The following is a 23,639-nucleotide window of genomic DNA, read 5'->3' on the forward strand; positions in this document are numbered from 1 at the left end:
TTAGACGTAGAAATATGTGCAAAATGTAGTCAGAAGGTAGTCAAAATTGCCCAAACTGTAGACTTCCTAGAATCTTTTGAATAGTTCTGAAAAGCCCTTATCTCTTAAACCAGGCTATTCAACATCCCTCAAGTTGAGCATCTAAAGTCACGGAGCTCCAAATTGCCTGCGAGCCAAAAATGTGCTGTATGGATTGTTAGCGTTGAACATTACTGTTGATTTACATTTGTTTGTATTGAAGTTCTTCAGAACTTCGAAGCATGTGCGAGTCTCTTGCCTTGTCCCTTAGGTGAAGTACATCTGCTCAGCTATGGGCTGTCGCCGGTGGGATGACGATGAAACAGAACAGGAAGAGACGCTCCTATTGCATCGAACCCAGAAGACAGTCCGTGCTGTTGGACCACGCAGTGGCAATGAAAAGTAAGTATAGAGTTGTTCAGAAATCCAATAAAAAGAAGTTCTTAATATGTAATGTTTTAAGGATTTGATCTTCTTTTTACTCTCATTAGACTAGGAGTTGCACAAGGGAGTTTTAAGTTGTTAACCAAAAGGATGCACCAGACAGTTGGCTAGGATCCTAACCCCTTTGCTCTTCAGTGCTTTCAAAAAATGTCTTGGACTTCCGTTTTATAGATGATTAGACAGAAAAGATATGTGCACATTTATTTCCTCTCAATCAAATGAAAATTACTTTCCTTGTCCTTGCATACCTCAAGAGTTTATCACTGGGCTACTGCACAAGTCTAGTGTTTGTTCCAACTGTTGATTTTTGTACAAAAGGAGACAGTTTAAACGTCTTGTTATGACCTACTGATTCATTTTTAAGTTCTTCACCTGCTTATGGTAACTGTCACTGTTTTTTTTTATACTTGATGTCTTTAGATTTCATTTTAGGTTGATATTTTAAAATGTCTTTAGTCTTATTTTTTAAAAGTCCCATTCTTAAGTCCACTTTGTTCATTTCATAATGTAGGTGGTCTGTTCTTTACAAGCTGTAGAAACTGGTTCAGTCTGTGACTTTCCTAATGCTGTCACGTTGAAGTTTTAATACATCAAGATTTCTATAAAAATACAGACATGTATTCTACAAAAAACCCCAAACAACCAAAACCCACTTCATAAAGTACAAGTTTCAAAGGCTGGTTGCCATCCATAGGTACAGTAACTGCCCAACCCTTTAGTGAAGAACTAGCCATTCCCTGTTCCGCTGCTCCCTCTTCTGTTTGCAGTGGGATTTGACAGGTTGTGCATCTGTAGTGTATCAGAGAGAACCTAATTAGAACTCCAATAGAACAGCAGATCAGATGTCTGAAAAGAGAAATCTTGGGTTCCGTGTTTCTTGGAGACTGATATTGGCAGAGAGTCGTATGTCATTAAAACGTGCTTTTTCCTTTGTACATCTTTCAAAAACATGGTGTGACATCTTGTGCACCAGAATCCAACTGTCTTTATAGTCAGAAATAGAGGTGCTTTCCTCGTGACGTGGTATGGCTGCTATGGAGTTTACAGGATAGATCTGGGGTTTTATTCCAGAGAAGGAAAAACTTTTGATAAATCAACTGAATGCATATAATATGCCAAAATTTTACCATAAGGGTGTAAGTTCTTTAAGGAGACAGTTTGGGCTCCTAGTGGCTGCCAGACTGGTCTTAGGAAACTTCAGGTACCTAAACATACTGTTCAAGAAATATTTTCCCCCTTCTTGCTGTTCAAGACACAAACTTGTCATCCTTTCCCATATGTATCTCCTCTACAGCATTGGGCTGTATCATGGAAAAAATAAAAGAATTATTCTTTCTGTTTCTGAAAATAATTTTTTAAGTTTCTGCCCTAATTTGTTGGCTTACAAAAATTAAAGAGCTTTTGTCTGTGCAAGACAACTCTGTGTTCGTTATACAGTTGTCTTTTTTTTGGTGTTCACCTGTGAGACATGAGTGGTCCTGGTTTCATGAAATACCTGTCAGATCCTGTGTTAGGTTGTGTGGGGGATTAAAACAAACAAAAAAAAGCATTGTCCCTCCCTCCACTTGGAAAACCTTATGTTTCAAATTAAATCTGCTTTATTAATGAAACGTGTCTTGTGTAGAATGCTGCTTCATAAATGCTTTATACTTGTTGATTTCATCAGCTACGTAATGTTTTCCTGCTAAACAGACCCAGCTGTACTACTTGATGATTTTTAATTGCCCTCTCCATATACTAACCCTTTAATGCCATTGGCCCTACTTCACCAGCTGTTTTTTCAACTGCCCATCACGTTGGACAAGATTTCTCAGTTTGGTTTGTATTCTGGATTAGCACTCCCCCTCCTGGTACAGTTGTGCTCACCTGACAGTCTGAGAGTTTATTGTGAAAATATGGGCCAAATATAAGTAATTCAATTTAAGAATCTTCTGGACAGAGGATTTGGGACTTCCTTGGAATATACAAGTAGTTTCTACAAAGTTTTTTCTCTTTTTCTTTAAGGTGGAATTTCAGTGTTGGTCACTTTGAGCTGCGCTATGTCCCAGATATTGAAACTAGAGCAGGATATATAGAGAGCAATTTTAAATCAAACATGAACAAAGAAGAAACAAAAATTATTTCAGATGTGGATGAACAGGAAGCTATGATGAAGGATACAGTGATAAAGGTCTCAGTAGCTGACTGGAAAGTGATGGCTTTTAACAGACGAGGAGGACATCTGGAATGGGAATACCAGGTAGGGGAAAAGACAGAATATTAAATGTTACAAAAGTAGATGTTTTGCAGCATCATAAATAAAGTCTTTCATCTTGGGTTTCAGGTTCTGCCTTTGTAAAGAAGTACACATCTGCTTGTAATTTTTTTAACTGAAGTTCTCACATTGAGCTGCTACATCTGTTACAAGAACTAAGCCATGGAATTTATGCACATTGTTTAGCATTGTTCTTATATCTAGTTAATACAACATTAATTTTCCAGTTACCTCTCTCTTCTGCAGTTTTGTACTCCAATTGCTTCTGCATGGCTGGTTAAGGATGGCAAGGTAATTCCAATCAGTCTGTTTGATGACACAAGTTACACTGCGAACAATGAAGTACTGGAAGATGAAGAAGATCTTGTGGAAGCTGCCAGAGGAGCCACAGAATCCAGCGTCTATTTGGGTGAGAAACCGACTGTGGCATTTTCTGTAATAAATGTTACTCTTTTTTTTCTGTTGAGGTTGTAGTAAAGCAGATCTTTCTGTACTGGTAGATTACAATTAAGAGGAGCTGTAACATGTCCAGTCTGAGATTCTGCATAATGAAGGCGGTTAAATTTAACCCACATTGATTTCTAAAGCCCCAAAATTGAGGCTTCATTAACATATATATCCCAGAAAGGCACCTTGACTTGATTTAAAGACTTTCGAAAAGTAGAGATGAGAACACATCTCTTCCTAGCCTGCTCTGGTGATCTTTGCTGTTGTCATTCAAAGCCAGAGTTCTGAGTACCCGTCTTAGAAATTCTAACAATTACAGAAGGTGCAGCATACCTTTGGCTATGGCAGAATTAATATTTATGACTGTTTAGCCTAAGCAGTGATAGTTAAAAGATTGATTTTTTTTTTCCTTTTTTTCCTTTTCAAAACCAAAACATTTCAAAACTGTAAATCTTTTCCATTTTGATTCTGAAGTGTTCACTGCTTTGTAGTTTCTCTACACTGTAGATGATTGAAAGTCTTGAAACCTTTACAGATAGGTTTATAGCTAACGAGGCAGTCCTATTGCTTGGTAAGCAATAAGCAGTATCTCCCTCCAGCCTGCTAATTCATCACATTGATTTTTTCCTCAGCACTCATTATAGTAACTGTAGTTACCATGCGGAAATTTCAGTTAAGGTTTTATGTGTCTTAAGTTTTCATCCAGCTATCAGAATTCATTTGATGTGGTTTGTGACAATTTGAAATAGAGTGGTCCCAGGTCCTTCTTCCTCTCAGCTGTCTGTGTTTCTGGGAGGTAAATGTGCTTTGGTTTTCTAAGACTTTGTTGGCCTTAGATTTTCATTTTTTTTTTTTTCTGTAAGTCTTTACACCTTGTACCTTTCCTGTTAGCAGTTGCACACTTAAAGAATAACAGTAGGAAGAAGCCAGATTGTTTCAGCCTTCCTGGCAATGGCTGTTGAGGAGTAGTCTGTACCAGCATTAACAAGGGTAGGAAGTTTGAAAGAGTCTTACCTATTCAAAGCCCCAGCTGCTTTATAGCTCTTAAAAATTGCTGGCATTTTTCTGTAGCACCAGCTCTCCAACAGTGAAAATGAGATGTCCTGATCTCTTGCTTTTCCAGAACAGAGGGAATATACTACGTGAATTCATCCAGCCTAGCAATCAGAGTCAGTATCTCAGATTCTCAGAATAACCATTCTATGAATATAAAGAAATATTTAAAAAAATGTTTTTAATCACATATTTTAACTGAGCAATTTTATTCTGAGGGCGAAGAGAACTAAATCTTAAGACTAATATGCTCTCTGGTTTATTACTTAGGTATGTACAGGGGCCAGTTGTATCTTCAGTCATCAGTCAGAATTTCTGAGAAATTCCCAACCAACCCAAAGGCTCTGGAATCCAGGAATGATAATGCCATTATTCCTCTTCCCAAAATCAAATGGAAGCCCTTAATCCGTAAGTAGCAATGCAGAGTTTCATTTACTGTCTTAGCTCTGAAAAACAGGACATCTTCCTGATTTCCAGTATGTTTCAAACTAGTCTAATGCTTCCAGCTGTAAACCAGTTCAGGAACTATCTCTGTGCTTTATTAATTGTTTAATTTTTTTCTAATTAAGTGTTTCATGTCTGCTTTCTTTTACTATGGATTTAATAAGGTCTTTTTAATAATGAAATGTTGGGTCTTCTAAATCAAAATTTTCAACAAAAAGAGGAAGAAGTTTTTTGCAGTGATGTGAATATGAGTGAATTGACTTGTCCACAGCTAGTATTTTGGCAAGGGGGAGAGGTGTTAAGTAACTGTTACCTTAAAATTCCCTTCTTAATGTTCCCTTGCATTAATTTAGATTCTCATGGTCTTGTCCAAGAGACATTTTCTAAGATTAAGCAATTGGAGTTCTCTACAAAACAGAATTTTTATAACAGTTCAGAAAATTGTGTCTCTTCTATGCTTAGATTCTCCTTCCAGGACTCCAGTGTTGGTGGGGTCTGATGAGTTCGATAAGTGTCTCAGCAATGACAAGTATTCTCACGAAGAGTATAGTAATGGAGCACTTTCAGTTCTGCAGTATCCATATGGTAAGTGGAAGTTCCAAATTTTGAAGTCTTTCAAATAGCCAGGTTTACCCACCTTTTATCTGAAATTCAATAAATGACCATTTGTTTGATCTTAAATATGTGTATTTTTTTTTTAACATCTAATGAACTAGGAAATTATTGCCCAAAGTAGGATTTCCAGATTGTGGTGTATGTACAATTAGCACCACACAAGGTACATCAGAGTGCCAGAAATTGCTACTGCTGAGGTATTTTGTGTACTGCCATTGCCACTGATAAGTGGCCCAAGTGGATAAAGCTTGTGAGTTATTTTATTCAGAATTTGCTAACAGTGCTGGAGACTCAGCCTGGCGGTATGAAGTTTTCCATATCGAAAATACTCTGGTTTAAAGCTATTGGTCAGGCTGTCTGAAGTGGCAAACTTTGGGAGACATGGTTGCTGTGGAGTCCACAACCTTGATTAACTGAATTTGCTTATGTACCATTTAAAATCATGGGGTATGCAAATAAAAATACCCTGTGTCTGTTGAGGAAACCTGTGAGAAGACAAAATTGTTTTGTAGTTACCTACAAGTAAATCTATGCCCTCTTTGTGTCTTTTATACACAGATAATGGTTATTACTTACCCTACTACAAGAGAGAGAGAAATAAACGTAGCACCCAGATCACTGTTAGATTTTTTGATGATACCAATTACAAGAACATTCGCAAAAAAGATCCTGTTCTTCTGCTTCACTGGTGGAAAGAAATTGTTGGCACCATTATATTTTGCATTGTGGCCACAACTTTTATCGTACGCAAACTTTTCCATCCCCATCCTTACAGCAGAGTAAGTATTTTTTTTCTGAATCCTAAATACAGAAGGTATTGTTCTAGTGTTTTCTTTCAGTTTTGAGTCTGCGGCGAGTAGTAGTAATAAGTTCACTAATGAGATAACAAAATCAAAAGCCTAAATTTATTGTGTTTAATCCATCTGTGAAGGCTGTCAGCTGCCACGTACAATTTGCTTAACTGCTTCAGCAAGCAGATTAGACTGCTTTAACCGTATCTGATGTCTTTAGAGATATTTACACTGAAATTATTTAATGCCATATCTAGGAGTACAAACTGATCCCAAGTACTTAAGGATTTTTTGGTTTGTTTTTTGTTCTTGTTTTGGTAACCCTTGTTAGCTGCGGAAGGAATCTGAAACACAGTGTCAGACTGATAGTAAATATGAGCCCACTTGTGGAGATGTTAAAGACAGCAGCTGGAGTGATGTCAAGAACTCTGGATACGTGTCAAGGTGAGCTCAGTTCAAAACAACACGTACAGGGTTTTTAGTCAGTGTGACAACTAATACTATCTGGAGGAAAGAGTAGGTGTTCACTTATTCTTACCTACCCTTGTCCTAGTCCTCCAACTTCGCAGGATAATCAGGAACTGACCCAGAGAACCCTGTCACCCTGTTACCAATGGGAGATTGCAGTTATGATTAGTCTAAGCAATCCCAGAGAGTCTGCAGGATACCTGTGATCAGGAATGTTGCTCTCGTATTTCCTGCTGATGCGTGACATGGAGGATTGATTCCTGAAGGTCTTAATCAGTGTTTACTCCCTCTGTTTCTGTCTTCATGGAATAAAGCAGTGAAAGGCAATTGCAGATGGAAGCAGATGATGATTTATATACTCTGCAGAATAAGCAGACTCTACTTGGAACAAACCTTTGTGCTGTTATGAAGGAGTTGGTTAAGACAGAAGAGTGAATAGGGGCATGTTCTGATACTCTGAAGAAAATGTGACCATTTCCTGTATATTTGTAACTCACTGAAAGTAAGAAATAGAGTATATAAAATGGCAAAGAATAAGAAAGGTAGTGAGACTTAAGAACAGTGATGTTTCGGGGATGCTTAGAAGGACTAGTTGCAGAAATAGTTATTTGGGGTGGGGTTAAAGGCAAATCATGATTTAGAAAATACTTAACTGTCACCACCTAATTTGGGTATAGAAATTTAGGCTACATACTCATGGGCCAAGATCCAGTAAGCATACAATCTGATATTCTGAAAAACTTCATTACATAATGGATCTTGCTGGGCTGTGACAGACACTGGATAAATGCATAATCAGCAACTGTCCATCTCCTAAATAGGTAACCATCTGATTGCCTCAGTGAGTGAACAGGGAAAAAAGATGAGAAATGCTTCAAGTCACTCAGCATGTTTTGCCTGTACAGAAATACTTCACTCTTAGTCATAAATGACTTTCTATCTATAATAATGCGTTTTTCTCCTCTGTCCTCCCTCCATTCTGTCCCTTTCTCACACCCTTTTCCTCCCAGGTATCTGACAGATTTTGAACCAATTCAGTGTCTGGGTCGTGGAGGTTTTGGAGTAGTTTTTGAGGCCAGAAATAAAGTGGATGACTGCAACTATGCCATCAAAAGGATCCGTTTACCTAACAGGTAATCAATGAGTTTGCTCAGATAAAAAATAAGTAATGAATGATTAGTGGGATCCCATCCTACACTGAACCATCTGTTCCGGAACTGATTTTCCAGATATTACATTAGGATGAATGACATACTTTTTAATGGGGGGGGGTTGACTTAGTTTTGGCATTGAGAATTTGCCATATGTAATCACAGCGGAAGGGTGACCTGCTTGGCTAAAATACTTGCATAGCAGGACCCTTGTGAGGATGCTGCGGCTACATGGGAACTTCATTGATTTCCTTGATGAATAGAGCCTTTGATAACAGCACCAGTTATTTGTAGCGCTGTTAATTTGCTTCTCTCCTTCCTCTCCTTACCCTTCCTACTCCACCTTCTCTTTCTTTTCTCTCTTCCTCACCAGCTTTTCTGACTCCATTTGTCCATTTGTTTAATTTTCTGGTCCCACAACCCCTACCTTTTCTTTCAGTCATAGGTGGTCAAGCCATGCTGCTGAATTACCCTACACAGAGCTTGCAGCAGTTCCTTTTAGTGGGAGATGGGAGACACTGCTTCTGGAAATCTCAAGTTAGAACAGCAACAGGCAGGCCAGTAGAGGGAGGGGGTAAAGCTATGAAATCTAGAATTACTATTTCTTTTGAATGTGTTTAAATAAGCGTGACTACTTAAGATTAAAAATTTTGTTCAGAAATTTAAGGTAGCCTAAATTCATGTTTTCAAAGCGTATTCAAACCCATTAAATAAAACCATCTGACTTCACTTGATCCAGTTACGGTCTTACGAAGAGAGATTATTTATTTCAATAAGATAGCAGGCTACCTCCTTTCCTGTCCATAGAATGGAGATAGTCTTTATGCAGTCTCCTTATGTTATGCCAATTAAAGAAATACTAAGGTGTTACTGTCTGTCTTCTTTTTCATCAGTGTCTTCTACATCCCTGTAGAATATTGCTTTTAGTGGTGTTTTTTCTATCCTTCTAAACAGTTGAGAGCAAGATGAACCTTTTCTTCTCAGTTTTGCTGCCTGTAATTATTTGAAAAGGGATGACTAAAGACATAGCTGTTATGAGCACATACTGCTCCTCCACACTTCTAACCTAAAGGAGTTACTCTGGGGACTTTAAGACATACCTGTCTTTTGGTAGAAGAGCAGTGCTACTGGCCTGGTTTATACTGGGCTAACTTTGATTACATTCCTTTGCAGAAAATTCTGTACTATGCTGTTGCTTTATGTGACCATGTCTCTGTTGTTCTCTTCACCCCAAATTGTAGGGAGCTGGCTCGGGAAAAGGTGATGCGGGAAGTCAAGGCATTAGCTAAACTTGAGCATCCGGGTATTGTTCGGTATTTCAATGCGTGGCTGGAAGCTCCACCTGAGAGATGGCAGGAAAAGATGGATGAACAGTGGTTAAAAGATGAAAGGTAAGTTGTGGGCCTTTAAACAATTGAATTTGAGATTGTACATCAACAGAACTGAAGAACTGGTAGATGATCCAGGAATACGGAGAGAACGCAAGAAAGAGATGGTTATTTACTTAGCTCGTCAACTTTTCAGTTGAACAACATACAAATATATCACACTTGTGCATAGTGTCTCTCAATTTTTGGGTCCTCTTGTGTTAAGGTCGTCCTTTCAGCTTAGGAAACATCTTGTAGTTAATTTAACTTCCATAATTGAATCTTTGGGTGGTTGGGAGGTTGGAGCTTTGCTACGGTGATTCAATTTTAAACTTTGGCATCTTTGTCGTCTTTCTTCCTTTCCTTCTTGCTTTCCTTCTCTTTGTTTTCTTGGTTTAGATGGATCTGATTCAGTAGTCCAGTGCTTCAGTGAACTTATTTCAGCAGAAATAGGGATAATCAGAGTGATGATTTACAAAGCTTTTAGAAGAGGGTTAAAAATGGAAAATTAGATAAAGGAGTTAGAGGACGTTAAGAGAAAGGAAAAAGTGGGTCTATGTTAGCATTTAAAGAATGAGGCCTAATAAAAGACTGTTTAGCGGTCTTATAATAACATCTTAACAATTTTTAGAATATAGTGATCTTTATATTTCAGGGATCAAATTAACATTTCACAGCTGTAATTTTTCCAAGGCACTTTAAATAGTCATTGCAATGCATGTTCTAAAGGACTGAATTTTTTCAAGCTGAAGATGAGCCTGATTGCACATTGGAAATCCAGGCAGTAGAGCTTGCTAAATTTTCCTTTATCAACACTCTTGTCTCAATGAGAAAACATTATCCTCGCTAAGAAAAGGGGATACTAAATGCTGGTTATTAGTGATTCCCACACTTGGGTAGTCATTTACCGTTATGGCATGACACAGTTCTCAGAGGTAGCAGTTGTTAAAACCTGGGCTTTTGAAAATGCATTTCTAGTAGAATGAAGTTCTGTAGTATTGATCTCTCCGTTTTGTTCTTCTAGCACTGATTGGCCACTCAGTTCTCCCAGTCCGATGGATGTCCCATCATTTAAGATAAGAACAGAGCCATTTTCTACAAAGGAGCACATCGAAGTTATTGCTACTTCATCAGAGAGGGTAAGGTCCGTGGGAATACCCTGTGGTCAGTCCGATTCATCCGGAAGCCAGTTTTCTCCTCTGGAATTTTCTGCCACGGACAACAGAGACTTACACCAGTCAGAAGATCCACTGTTAAACCTTCAGGACAGTGTCCTTACAGGCTGTGATGTAGAAGACAGTACTATCAACAATAACGAGCTGGGTCACTCCTTGGAAATTTGTTCTTCAGCTGTTCCTGTTGTACACCTGAGGGAAGGGACCTCATCTTCTATTGTGTTTGAGGATTCTGGCTGTGGAAACGCTTCTAGTAAGGAAGATAAAGTTGATGTTTCACACGATGAGAGTCTTTCTGAGGATAAGGGAAAAAGTACAAAGGAATCTGATAACAAGAAATCTGCTTCAGGAAGTCCCCTCTCTGTTTCTCCACCAAGGCCAACAAGTTTAAGCCTGGACCTTTCTAAAAATATTGCCGAGAAAGTCAAGCCCACCTCTCCAAAGGTGTATCTTTACATCCAGATGCAGCTTTGCCGGAAAGAGAACCTTAAAGACTGGATGAGCAGAAGATGCATGATAGAGGAGAGGGAAAGGACAGAGTGTCTGCAGATATTTCTGCAGATAGCTGAAGCAGTTGACTTTCTGCATAGCAAAGGATTAATGCACAGGGATCTCAAGGTTTGTATCGATAGGTTATTGTAAGAAATGTGTTGGGGTTGGTTGTTTATTTATTGGCATGATCATCACTGAATGCCTGAACTTTCCAAATTCTGGTTGTAACTGATTATCTCACTGGCTGTGTCCTATAAGCAAACGTTTTCTGGTTTAGTACTGTGAGATTATCTTTGGAGCTATCATAACTTGAATTATTTGTGCCCAGAGTATCATACAGAAGTCTCTGGTGCTGTAAAATTCCTGGAATGCATGGACTTTACTCAAATGGCATCACAGGGTAGCTCTCCCTCCACTACATTACATACTTGAGCATCAGCAATTCCAAATTTGACTGCTCCTAATACAGCAGTGCCAGGATGTTTAGCTCAGTGTCAAGTTATGCTTTAAACTGATAGATTGTGAGTGTGTGGATACAAGTAAATTTTTTTTTTTCTTTGGGGGAGTAATATGGCACTGGAGACAAATCCTGCTAAAATAGTTGACTCTTATCAGTGACCTCAGCACAGGTTAGCTGAGTTAACATCTGTACAATAATCTGGAGGTGCAGTGCTCCAGGAAATAAACATTATTCATTCATTATTGCAATTAAAGTCTTTCTTACAGCAAGGATTCTTGTACCTGGCACAGATCAGTTGCATTTGTTTTATGGCATTTTTAATTCAGGTTCTTTATACGGGATTGTTCATTGCTGAGCTGTGTGGCAAAGAAAACTATTTTGGATCCTGTTCTACCATTTCAAGTGAAGCAGATAATTGGCAGTGTTAAGTTTACAGTTGGACTCGATCTTTGAGATCTTTTTCAACCTAAATGATTCTATGATTCTAATTCTGGTATTTTCCTCCTTTCTATGGCAATACTGCCTAAGAGCAGTGGTGTTACTCCAGATTAAAGAAAGTAAAAATTGAGTATTAGTGCTCTAGGATTGAAATGTAAACTGCCCTGGAGTTGAATTCTGAGTCAGTGCTGACTATCACAATGCTTTCTGAAGGATTCATAATCTTTTTAAGGTCTGATAACATCCAGACAGTTAAGACTGGGAAAGGTGGTTTTTAGCTCGTGTAACTTTTTGTACCTTTTCTTTCATTTTGCTTCTGATTCTGTTAGTGCCTAATCTTGATGGAATTTTTAGCACTGGAAGTGTCAGTATATGTTACCAAATACCATAATTTAATTAAAGAGCCCATCTGAAGTTAGTCTTATTTTAATAATGAGCTCTGAGAAATGGATTGCTTTTGCCGAACAGTGGAGAGACAGCTACTGTTTCTCTTTGCTTATTAGAGATGTTAATACCTACCTCAGTGGAGTAAATACTGAAATGATTATAACTGTTGTTGTAGCTTCTCAGTTGGTAATCCTTTGGTATCACTAGAAACAAAAGATAAAAATGCTGTCTCAGATGTGACAGTGAAAGGGGATTCAAATTCAGTAACAGTGAAAGGGTATGTCAGAGTTAGAAGAACTCATGAACCCATACAAGTATTTTCTTTCCCCATCAGCATTAAGCAGTTACCTTGAACTAGTTATCTGAAAGATCTTTAGTGCTTGGGAAACTGACCAGAGAAGTAATTAAATCCCTATTCTAATATGTTGCCTGACATGTTAATTAATAACCTTTCTTAAGAGTACTGTCAGTTGTAGCTCTGTAGTCCTTACTGAGATCACTGTTCAGTAAAGCTTAGGTACATCTTCACTTAAAGCTGTATTAGTCTTCATCAGCAGTTGTGTAGCATTTTGGTGGAACATCTTAAAAGTTGGCAGCAATTTGCACAAGAGATTTTATTTTGTTTACCTCAGTATAAACAACTTGGAAAGGCTCTCCCTGAACAAACAACTTCCTGCTTTGGAAAACTTCCCACGTGTGTATAGGTGTTATTTTTGGATCCTGGAAGTTTGTCTGTTATGTGTTAATTTGGTTAAAACAACGACTACTATATTTAATTTTTTTCTGTAGTTTTCAGAAGCTTCTAGGAACATATCTCACCTAATTTTGTAATTTGTCCAGGAGATTGGTCATGCCACCCTAAATTTGTGCCAGCACTGAAGCAAATAACCTGCAAAGCTGTTTTGTCTTTGCTAGAGGCAAAGCTAGCTGATAGCAGAGGCCAGTTCTTGCTCCCGTTGGTGCCAGCAAAAACTCTGACCAATGTGAAAATAAATTTGTATGCATGCATATTAAAAGATTCAAGATGTTTTAAATGTTTAAATTAACAGTGCACATTGAGATGCATTAAGTAGTAGGCTCCTACTGATCAGAGATACCATAAGGACAAGATGGCAGGAATTTAGGTAAAGTGAATAGGTCACAGTTCAAATTCTTTTGAAGAAATTGAAATACAGAAACATAAGCCTGTCTGTCAAGTGAATTTACTGTTATTCCCAGGATAAGCCATTGGTCATGCTTGACAGCTCAAAAGAAATTGAGTTTCACAGAACTGCAAGAACAGTCTTAGATATGTTTTGCAGCATTAATTGAATTAAACAGCAGTCTTCCAGATGTGTGAGTAGCTTATTCATATCTCTTTAAAAAAAAATGGGAATTCTGATTGAAGAATCTGGAAAGAAGCTTCTTTGTGCAAGTGGCAAGATAACTAAGCTAGAGGGTGGTTGTATTCTTCCGATTTAAATCAACATTGTGTGCATCTGCCTAAAACTTCCTCTTTCTGAATGTGGTCTTGATGGCTTATTTTTTTTGCTGGCAGTTTGCAATAGCAGAGAGTCCATTCTCCTTAATCCATAGAAACTATATGTCAGCTCATTCAAAGACAGTCTGTTTTCAGCCAGAGAAGTACAAGAAATAAAACTTTCTGTTAAGAAGAGTTTACTCTGTGGAGCAAGACAGATCTTGTTGACTTCTTGTGTGTTTGTTGGAGGAGGAGGGGAATGGAGATCAAGGCAATGGAATACAAATCCCTAATGGAGACGTTTGAGCCTCGAGCATTAAAATTCTGATACAAAGATTTTTGGCAACGTGGTGTGCAGTCAGAGGGTAGGTGCTGTATAAATGCTTCAGAGAGAGCCTGGAGACTCTATGGGTTTACAGGATAGTAGCTTTTGTGTACTAAATGAGCTGTGACTCAGAAGGACATGACATTCATTATGGGAAAATATAGCAGGAGATAAGACCTGGCTCAGAAGGCAGTTTTAGCAGCAGGATGTGGGCACTGTGGAGCTAACAAGTTATATCTATCTGTTTCTGTAGTGCTTATCTCAGAGCTGTCCGTTGCTTAACAAAAACAAGAAGCCTTTTTTCTGTCTTGTTTCTCTCTTGCACAGAGTAGGTTTGACTTTAACTGAGGAAGTCGAGTGAACTTTGAAATAGGTCAGCTTTGTAGTCCTTTAATCTTGTGGAAAAATATTGCCCTCTATCTGTCTGCCTCCTCCTGTTCCAGGGTTTATGTCAACAATGCACGGACCATGTTCTCCCAGCCTTGAAAGTCCAGGACCTCTGAGAGGAGCTTGCCCAGCACCACCTGCCTCTTTACCACACCTCGGCCCTTTTCCTGTACATAATCCTGCTGCTTCTTCCCCATTTCAGGATCAGGCTGTTCTTCTCCCAAAACTGTGTGTCTGTCTTTAGTTGTAACTGAGGTGGAGCGGTCATGTTTTAAAGAAATAATCATTCATCTGGTGTGTGCTGTTGTATCAGCCAGAATGCAGGTCTCTTGAAAAACTATCTGAGAGATATGTACCATTAGCAAGGGGGCATCTCAGTTCCAGTCTCCCCTTATCAGTAGGTTAAGCCAAGGATGGCAGTAAAGTTAAGTCAGATCACCGCTTTTGCTGCTCTTGTGAATTGCAAAGTTCTTAAGCTTCTATCAAAAATAAACTTTTAATTCTGTTATGCAAACAGCTCTTCCCACAATTAAACTGCACAGTACCAAGTGAAAAGCAGAGCTTGTTCCCAGACTTCCAAAGTATCTCTAATTTAACATTGAGATGACGTGCTATATGCTGGTTGATAATATTGCAAACAAGTTCAGCACTCAGAGATTAGAATAAAAAAGATTAGGAGTCGGAACTCCAGCATCTGGTGTGAATTTGCCATGTGATGGAGAGTTGGATATCTTACCTGTGCTGTTCCCAGGGGCCGTTGATTTCTGTGTATGTTACTCAGCAGACCTATGTAGTGCTACTAAACCTCTGCTGGACAACAAGAAATGAGCAGTCTCAGTTTCAGGAAGGGAGACTATTTAATGCAGGAGTAATTCCTTTTTCCTGAATAGCTAAGATTCTTAGCTGGTTCTGCTAACTTGAAGTTTAATGAGCATTTTTAGCCTTTGAGAGCATGGTTTATCTGAATCAGAACACAGTGTTGCATCTACTGAAACACCGAGACTTGTTTATTACTTACATACTCTTTTCTTTTCACCTGTTTGTTTTCTTAGCCTTCCAATATATTTTTCACAATGGATGACATAGTAAAGGTTGGGGATTTTGGACTGGTAACTGCTATGGACCAAGATGAGGAGGAGGAATCAGTACTTACCCCAATGCCAGCGTATGCCAGGCACACAGGACAAGTAGGGACCAAACTCTACATGAGCCCAGAACAGGTTTGTGCTCTCTGCTCTAAAGCTGTATCTGGCAGCACCTGGAAGACACCCAGATTCCCAGCAACTCAAAGATCAGGCATTCTTTCTAGTAAATTGTTGCAATCAAGTTACTTAAATTCTTTCTCATCAAAGTAGAGTTTTGAGCTAAATTGAATTTCAAAATTAATATTTTAATATATATTTATTTATTATAGCAAAAAAGTGACTAATGATTCGTACTTAGATGCATTCATTTATCATGTTTTTGATATAGTGTAAAGATAACTGTATAATATTCAATCAAGTTAATCGAGCAAGGACACACTTATTGTGCATGAGGTTTAAGTAAGTTGAAACATTTTGCCTTGCAGTTGGATCTGCAAAGAGGAGCTGATGATCAGCTGATGACCTTGCTCACCCATGCTCATTTGATGAAGTTTGCCAGTGTGCTTGTCCTGTAGTTTTCAGCTCTGCACAGGGCTAATCACTTCCATATGTTGACTTGGAAGGGTGTTGTTTACATTGCACATAATTACATGCACTGAGTAGCTTGATTGACCTAACCCTGATTTTGAATTTTCAGATCTGTGGGAACACCTATTCTCACAAAGTGGATATCTTTTCCTTGGGACTGATACTCTTTGAGCTGCTTTACCCTTTCAGCACACAGATGGAGAGGGTCAGGGTATGTATGCTATTGGATTATCCTCAGTTTGATCATTTGTTTAAAATAGCTGTTCGTTTGGTGAAACACTTGCAAGAAGTTCTTTCAGTTTTGAAAAAGCCTTGCAATTAGGAGCACAACTTCTTTATCAGCCTTGTACAGACCCCCTGAATCATTGAAAATAAATTGCAGTCTTCCTAATCTGTGCAGTTGAATTGAGGCCTTAATTTCTTTACAAAGCTCCTCTGTTGTCAAGCCAAGTAAGAGAAACTATTGAACTAGGATATCCAAGAACTCAAGCAACAAATACAGCTTGTGACTTTAAGCCTACCGGCTTGTGTTTTATTTGAGAATTGGAAGCGTGCTATGCATTTTTATCATGTCTTCCTTCATTTGCATCTGCAGTGCTTTTTTACCCAAAGCAGAAAAATTAGTAGAAAATTGCTGTTTCTTTTCCTATAGTAAATCATAGCTGTGAGTCTCACTCAGCTTCAGGCACAATCTTCCCAATAACTGATGACCTTCACTGCATCAAATGTGGATTTGAGAGGTTTGATGGTGCATTACAACTCTTCCTTGCTGTTAAAATGCATGTGAGATCCATCTTGCTCAGGAACAAGTTCACTGAGAACAGGAGCAGAAAGGTTTTTCCTCTTGTATATGATGACCAGTGACCTATACAGGAAAGAGTCGTCATAACTTGTGTTTATCATTTGTATGTGCTTGACAGTTTAAATTCTCATGTGAAGATGGATTGTTTTTAGCAGAGATGTAAGAAGCAACTTGACCACACCATGAATGGAACCTGACCAAATGCTTGGTTGCGTTCTCTTGCCTAAAATGCTCAGGCTTTTTATGGGACAAAAGAGTGAAGTCTAGAGGAGGAATGACAGTGCTTAATTTGAACCCCTTGCACTGAAACCAATTTCAGTTTCCCTAAATAAAATCAGTTTTACTGAGACACGTACCCAAGAACTATCCTGGATTCTCAGGATCTCCTGCAGTAGTGACTACAAGCTTTGCCCTTTCAGTTTTTGTCACAAGTATAGAAGCAAAGCAAGTAATCGGAGTGAATCCTAGAGTCATAGAATGGTTTGGGTAGGAAGGGACCTTAAAGTATCATCTAGTTCCAATCCCTCTGCCATGGGCAGGGGACACCTTCCACTAGATCCCAATTCTAGAATCCTAAATTGCCTCTAACTCCAATATTTTACTTCATAAGAGAGTAAAAAGAGTGCTTTAACTTCTGTGATTTTTCACTGCCATTCCACTCTTTTTGATAAAATCAGAAAGAAACCGCCACCCCTTTATTGTCAAGTTTTGGAGTTTAGCTACTTCAGTAGTTGTTTCCACGTTGTTACACTGAAGTTTTCATTGGCATCAGCCAAGCATTAGCACTACTTGCTGAAGCAAAACATGCTCTGCCTGATCAGGTAGCCCAGCAAATTCTAGGAATTTGTGACAAAGGGCTGGGAAAAAAAACAGAGGTGGAGTGTGACCTGCCTCTGTCTCAAGCTGGTAGCAGTTAGTCTGTGGCAGTGGAATCCAAATTAGGTGTTTGAAAACTGATCACTAAATGCAAACTGAATTGGATGTGGAGAACAATTTTTTTTTTTTGAAGCATTTTATTGTCATAAAACTCAGTTCTCTTGAACAGGAGTTTGACTAGTGCCCATCACTATTAACTGGTCAGTTTATACTTTCAGTTGAGTAATAATGAATTCAGTTTTGTTTTAACTTTAGAATTCTTATATTTTGTGCTCAAACTTTTGTAAAAGGAGATCTTTCCTAAAAGAAATTAAGTGCTGAATATTGCCCTTCTGCGCTAAAATCATGCTAGAGTCGGTCATGGGTGGCTGGCGATTGCAGAACTTAAATTCATAAGGCAGCCTGCTGCAAATAATTGGGTGGCTGAACATGGGAGAATTAGTGTCACTAGATGGAGCCAGTGTGCTTGTTGTGGAAGAAACACTAAAGGAGATCAACTGCCTTTTAATGACACAGAAATACGCAACATGACTGCTTTCGAAACTGCTGATAAATCTGCTCGTTAGTCCATGAATGTTAAAGACTAGTGCTTACATTATTAAGACATTTCTTATGTCTTAATACTGGTATAAGTGATCTTGGTGATTATGGGTGGTGCACAGGTTTGTTGACTTTGAACCAAAGTGAGAAAGTACAAGTTTGTGTACCTGGCTGATTTAAAACTGCAGAGATCAAAATTCTTGTAACATGATTCCTATTTCAGGGTGTATACCTGGGGAAGCAGCAACTTGCCCATTTAACTATGTTGTGATTTTTAACCACTAAAGCAAGACTTTAAACCAATTTTTATTTTCCATCAGGCTGATTTGTTTGCATATTTTTTGAAGAATAGTAGAGTAATACTACTGAAGAATGGTATTTTGGAAAAGTTATGTGTTTTTCTTAATATTTTTGCAGACCTTAAGTGATGTTAGAAATTTGAAGTTTCCACCATTGTTCACTCAGAAATATGCACAAGAGGTAAGTATATCTGATGCTATTAATTGTAGCTTTTTCTTCTATTGTAGCTTTTTTCCTTTGCTTTCCAATTGGTTTGTAGATAAAAATGGAGAAAAAAAATAGCTTTCATGTTAAGATGCATTTCTCTATCCCTGTACTTTTCTGTGTTTCAAAGCTGTAACATTATGATAATGTGGATGATGATACTTCTGTCACACAGTTTTACCTCCGTTAACTGTATAATATTACCTGTCTTCCCTTTGCCACTTGCTGTCATTCATTTCACTTACATCCTGACATGATTTCTTGCAACAAATCCATATTCACAGAGAGAAAGTGCAGAGTTCTGGACAGGTAAAGGGGAGGCTGTAGGTAGCACCATGGCTGTATGGGATCTGACTCCCAAGAACTGGATCTGCCAAGAGGGAAACGAGATGAGCAAATTGTGCTGTGTTCTTATTAGTCAGATCTTTAAAGCGATACAGTTACAGATAAAGAGGAGGTGATCTCCAATAAAAAGCTGAGATGCTTTCAGGTGTTCATGGTAGCTTCAGACCAGCAGCTAAATGAGACTAGACTTTCTTGCTTTACAGCTGCAGGCTGCCCCAGGGGATGTGATGTGCTGTGCTCAGCTGGAGCAAGACACTAATTCTGATTAAATTTGAGACAGATATTCAGACTACCTGTATATTTAAAGCAAAACCTCTGATTTGCCATGAAAAATTACTATGTGGCTTGAAACATGGTGGGTTAAACATGAAGCTAAAAATTACTCATAAATTATATTTCATATGTTTTAAAATTTTTTTGATTGCAAATAATGTAAAGGTTCTGTAACTCTATTGAATCTTGGGTCAGATTTGATTTGCCACATTGATTGTAGTCCTTGACAGTAAAGACAGTTTAATGTATGCACAGTGATACATTTTCAAATATTTAACGCACTTCTGGCTGCTGTGCCAAAGCACTAATACCCACATTACTCAGAAGAAAACTGGAGACATTTTCCACTTGTTCATACAGCCACAATTGAAGTCAAAACATAAAATAAGTACGAATTTATGAATTGGTTCACGTAACACGTCACGTTTTCTTTTAGTACACCATGGTGAAGGACATGCTCTCTCCGAGTCCCACTGAAAGACCAGAGGCTGCAGCAATCATAGAAAATCCTGTATTTGAAGACTTGGAACTCCCACCAAAACCAGTGCTTAGGCAGAGGTCACGGACAATGAGTTTATCAGGAAATAAGCATTCCAGACAACCAAGCAAATAACTATCCTCAGGATCACTTCTTCCACTCGGCAGGTTTTACAGGGATTGTTCAGCAGAAGGATCCTATGATGCAGAATGTCTATCTTGGAAATAGTTTACTTAAACTTTTTTTGCCATGTTTAATGTGTAAGACGTGTTGGACAGATTTTCGTTTACTTTGACAGCCAACGAAAGCCAGTAACCACACTTTTCACATTCCATTTTTCTTATAGGTGGATGGGTCCAGCTACTGTGCTTTACCAATGTTGTGTTCCATTATCGTTTTTTTGGGTTTGTGGGGTTTTTTTTAAGCTTGTAAATGTCAGCTTGCTGGGTAAGTGAGAGATCTGTAACATGTAAATAGAATTAAAATACTGTATTTTTATAGAGCAAATTACAGTCTCTAAGCCTAGTGAGTATCTATCCAGATCACTTGCTCTTTGGTGAAATTAAGATGATTTTGAAATGAACTATGACTCCATTTTTGTCCCTGGTGGGTAAACTGGGAATCTGCACTATTTTTAAAGCAAAAAAGTACCACAGTTGTACATACTGTCACTCTCCATAGCCAGTCATTAGAGGAAATTGTTTCATACTTCTGCACTATAGTAGATCTTAGGGAATGCATTTTATACAGATAAACCTCTAGAGAAGGAAAAGGAGCTTTTTGCCATTTAAAAATGGGGTTTTATAGGCAGTGGTTGGAAGAGCCATAGTAAAAATTATGTACAAAAATGTTGTGATTCTGAAAAGTTAAACCTAATGAAGTCATACATGTCGTATGTAATCTTGTAGATTTGTACTTTTTAAAAAATCAACTGGTAGGCATTTGTGTAATCTGCTAATTTAACTGCCTAATGCCATGCTTTTATTTCTCATTGTAAATATGTTAATTTTTATTTATAAAATACAGAATCAATCCATTTGGGTTGGTGGTGTACAGAATGCACTTGCTATAATTGTTGAGTGCATTGATTATTGTGACTTCTTTCAAGTCTAAATGATTTAATAAACTTTTTTTATTTATAAAAAAAGCCCAGTAGTTGCTTCTGTTCAAAGCCTGCATCAGTGTCTGCTGCAGGTGGCAGCCTTGTGCAGTTGGAACGGGGCGGGCACTGCATTTCTGTAACCTGCTTTGCTTTTCTGTCTCATCCCTTGCACAGCGCACGTGATGATGCAAAGATGCACATGCTGCTTGGCACGGAGACACTGTCTGAAGAGAGAAGAGAGCCCAGCTCTTCTGAACTGGCCATCTCTCAACTGTTAACGGAGAGGAAAGTCTTGAGGGGATAATTGTTACACTGTTAGAACTGTTTTTGTAAAACAGGAAAATGCATTTATGCAGGCTTAAATGTTTGAAGTTGGAGGCTCCAAAGTAAGTTTCTTAAAAAGGTGCTGGGTTCAAATCCTTCTGGGGATCACTGTACTGTGGTGTGACACTACAGCTACCAGTTAAACCAGCTGACACTGCAGCCTTCTGATAAAGCAGCAGTGGGTTACAAAGATTGTGTTGTGCTCTTGGATAACTCCTAGATGCTGGCTTGACCAGTTGAAGCCAGAATGCTGCAGTGAATATTTGGTCAGAAACAGAACTTTATTGAATTTAGCTGGGTTAAACCAGAAGTGTGTCCTCTTGCTTTGGATTTCCCTGTTAGCATCAGCTGTAAACACAGTTAAATGGCCACGTTTGAAGCCTCTCTAGCTTCCCTGCCAGTTCAGTGATTACAGGTGGAGCACAGGAAATTAAGAATAAGGTATTTTTAACTTGCTGTGTATCTGTGCTGGATGTAAGTAGCTGCCTATTCCAAGGGCCCTGCAGCATTTCAGTACCAAAGATGGCATACATGTTCATACTGGGTGTGTCCGTGTATTCTGGGATGTTACACTCACCCTCGAAGGCATGTACAAATCCTACTCTGTGTGGTGCATGCCCAGCCACAAAAGCACCTGGCCACACTCTTAACTGCCTGTGTCAGTGAGTCTTTACTTCTCTTAACACTGGATGCTGGAGTGTTGTCCCAGTCTTTGCTCCTTTTTGCTCCAGGGTTTGACTAAGAAAGTCTTTTCCCTAACCAGAGTGTTTTTCCTCTGAATTTGGGTCTCACTTGCAAGCACTCCCTTCCCTGCCTCTGGCATCTCCACTTGCTCTGCCCCACTGCTGCAGGAGGACACTTCTCTGTGCTATGAAATATCCACCTGGGCTTCAACACCCCCATCAGTGCCAGGACTATTTTGCCAGCCTTTCAGAACCAGGCTACCCAGAGGGATGCACCTCCCATGTTGTTTTCCTTCTGTAAGTCAGGTTTTAATTATACTACACTTCACTGTTCCATCCCTGTCCTCCTGGATGATGTTCTTCAGCCAGCTCAGGCCATGACAGGTCAACCATGACTGAAAGACCCAACAGCCTTTGGTCTGATGTGCATTTGCTCTGTGCTCACATCCTGGAAGGGAAAACAATGAAGGCAGGCTTTTCTCAGCTCTGTGAGTCCATCCCAGTCTACATGATGGCTCTGGTGGCAAGAACATCTACTGGCTCATAGACAAGTTTATTTGCCTTTCATCTAGAAACCAACTATCAGCCTTCCTGTGGCCATGGAAATTGGGGTGCACCTTCCTACCAACTTTTTTTTCAGAGGGACACCTGCACATGGAGGGGAGGACAGCTGCCAGCTTACAGCCCTGCAAAAGGGAGCTCTGCTCTTGGGCTGTGCTGCACTGTGCAGCACTGTGGTCTTAGCTTGTTCTTGCAGAGGATGTTGCCTATCCCTCAGTTCCCTCCCCCGTAGTTCTTGGGGCTGAAACACAATTCCTTGTCCTGTTTTATCAGTTCCTTGTCCAGTTTTATCAAAATAAACTGGGTGGCAGGAGCAAGAATCCTGCCTCGTGCACCTTTGTGCCCACTGGACCTAGATGATTCCCCCAGAATAAGGGTGGGGTTGTGTATTCTCACTGCTTCCATGTTGTTACTGGAGTTGTAGGAGCTGGAGACCTAACCCACTCCATGAAGAGTCATTTGACAGGAGTACCAGTGTTGCAAGCCCAGCTCAGGGCTGTTTCTTCTACCAGGCTCTTGAGAGAGAATTTCTGGCCCTTGTACCAGTGCCTTCAGCAGCTGAGCTGCTCCAGGCAGTAGCTACTTGCTTTTTGTGACACCTCTGAGGACAGTCCTCTGCTATGTTTGAGCTGGAAGAGCAGAAGGACTCAGGACTTTTACTACACCCCCACTTTTTTATTTATTAACAAAGTGACATTCTTCACCCCTCTGAGTGCCTCAGTCCAGTAGTTTTAGCATTAAATGTTAGCCTGAATATCTTTCTGCTGTGTTTGCAAGACTTCCCAGGCTGCAGAAGCCTTGCCTGTCCGAAGTAGGTGATTGAGCACTCAGAAAAAGCCTTGAAGTGTTTCATGTCCCTGGAAGATCGGTCTAAGAGCAGGCTCCGAGTGCAGTGACTCTCCCATGTTAAACCAGAGTGAGACCCCACCAGAACCGTGCCAGGGGAAGTGATGGCTGTTGACTTGAGCGGTCACCAGTCCTATAGAAAAGCTGTGGTCCTGGGGGCTCAGCTCCTTTTACTCACTGTTACGATGCTTCAGAGACATTCAGAAGCAGTCCTGTCTTTTCAGGGTAGTCCTTCAGTAAGGTACTCTGTGGCCCTCCTGCGGGGAGCTGGTGATGTTTGATGCTGCTTGAAGTCCAGACAAGCACTCAGGAGTGGTAAAAATAACCTTTCCCATTTATCATTTTTTTATGGCTGTGTGGTCCAGCAATACTCTATAGCTACACTCATAGCACCAAGGCATTAGACATCACAGTGCAAAACACACAAGTAAGAATTCCTCTTACATCCCCTCTGTGG

General features: G+C 39.4%; 1 protein-coding gene across 1 annotated transcript in view; it reads left to right on the forward strand.

Annotated features, from left to right (window-relative positions):
- The window catches only part of EIF2AK3 (eukaryotic translation initiation factor 2 alpha kinase 3), a 44,457-nt gene extending 23,644 nt beyond the window's left edge, over positions 1–20,813 (forward strand). The window contains exons 4-17 of the mRNA XM_074865482.1: positions 290–420; positions 2,467–2,701; positions 2,963–3,125; positions 4,487–4,624; positions 5,123–5,245; positions 5,834–6,054; positions 6,398–6,510; positions 7,545–7,667; positions 8,927–9,076; positions 10,077–10,845; positions 15,228–15,395; positions 15,958–16,059; positions 18,484–18,546; positions 19,625–20,813. Of these exons, the coding sequence (XP_074721583.1) occupies positions 290–420; positions 2,467–2,701; positions 2,963–3,125; positions 4,487–4,624; positions 5,123–5,245; positions 5,834–6,054; positions 6,398–6,510; positions 7,545–7,667; positions 8,927–9,076; positions 10,077–10,845; positions 15,228–15,395; positions 15,958–16,059; positions 18,484–18,546; positions 19,625–19,801 (2,676 nt within the window). The 3' untranslated portion in view covers positions 19,802–20,813. The remainder of the gene's footprint in view (positions 1–289; positions 421–2,466; positions 2,702–2,962; positions 3,126–4,486; positions 4,625–5,122; positions 5,246–5,833; positions 6,055–6,397; positions 6,511–7,544; positions 7,668–8,926; positions 9,077–10,076; positions 10,846–15,227; positions 15,396–15,957; positions 16,060–18,483; positions 18,547–19,624) is intronic.
- Positions 20,814–23,639: the final 2,826 nt, after the last annotated feature.

This window comes from Strix uralensis, chromosome 4, assembly GCF_047716275.1.
Source record: "Strix uralensis isolate ZFMK-TIS-50842 chromosome 4, bStrUra1, whole genome shotgun sequence".
Taxonomy (NCBI): Eukaryota; Metazoa; Chordata; class Aves; order Strigiformes; family Strigidae; genus Strix; species Strix uralensis.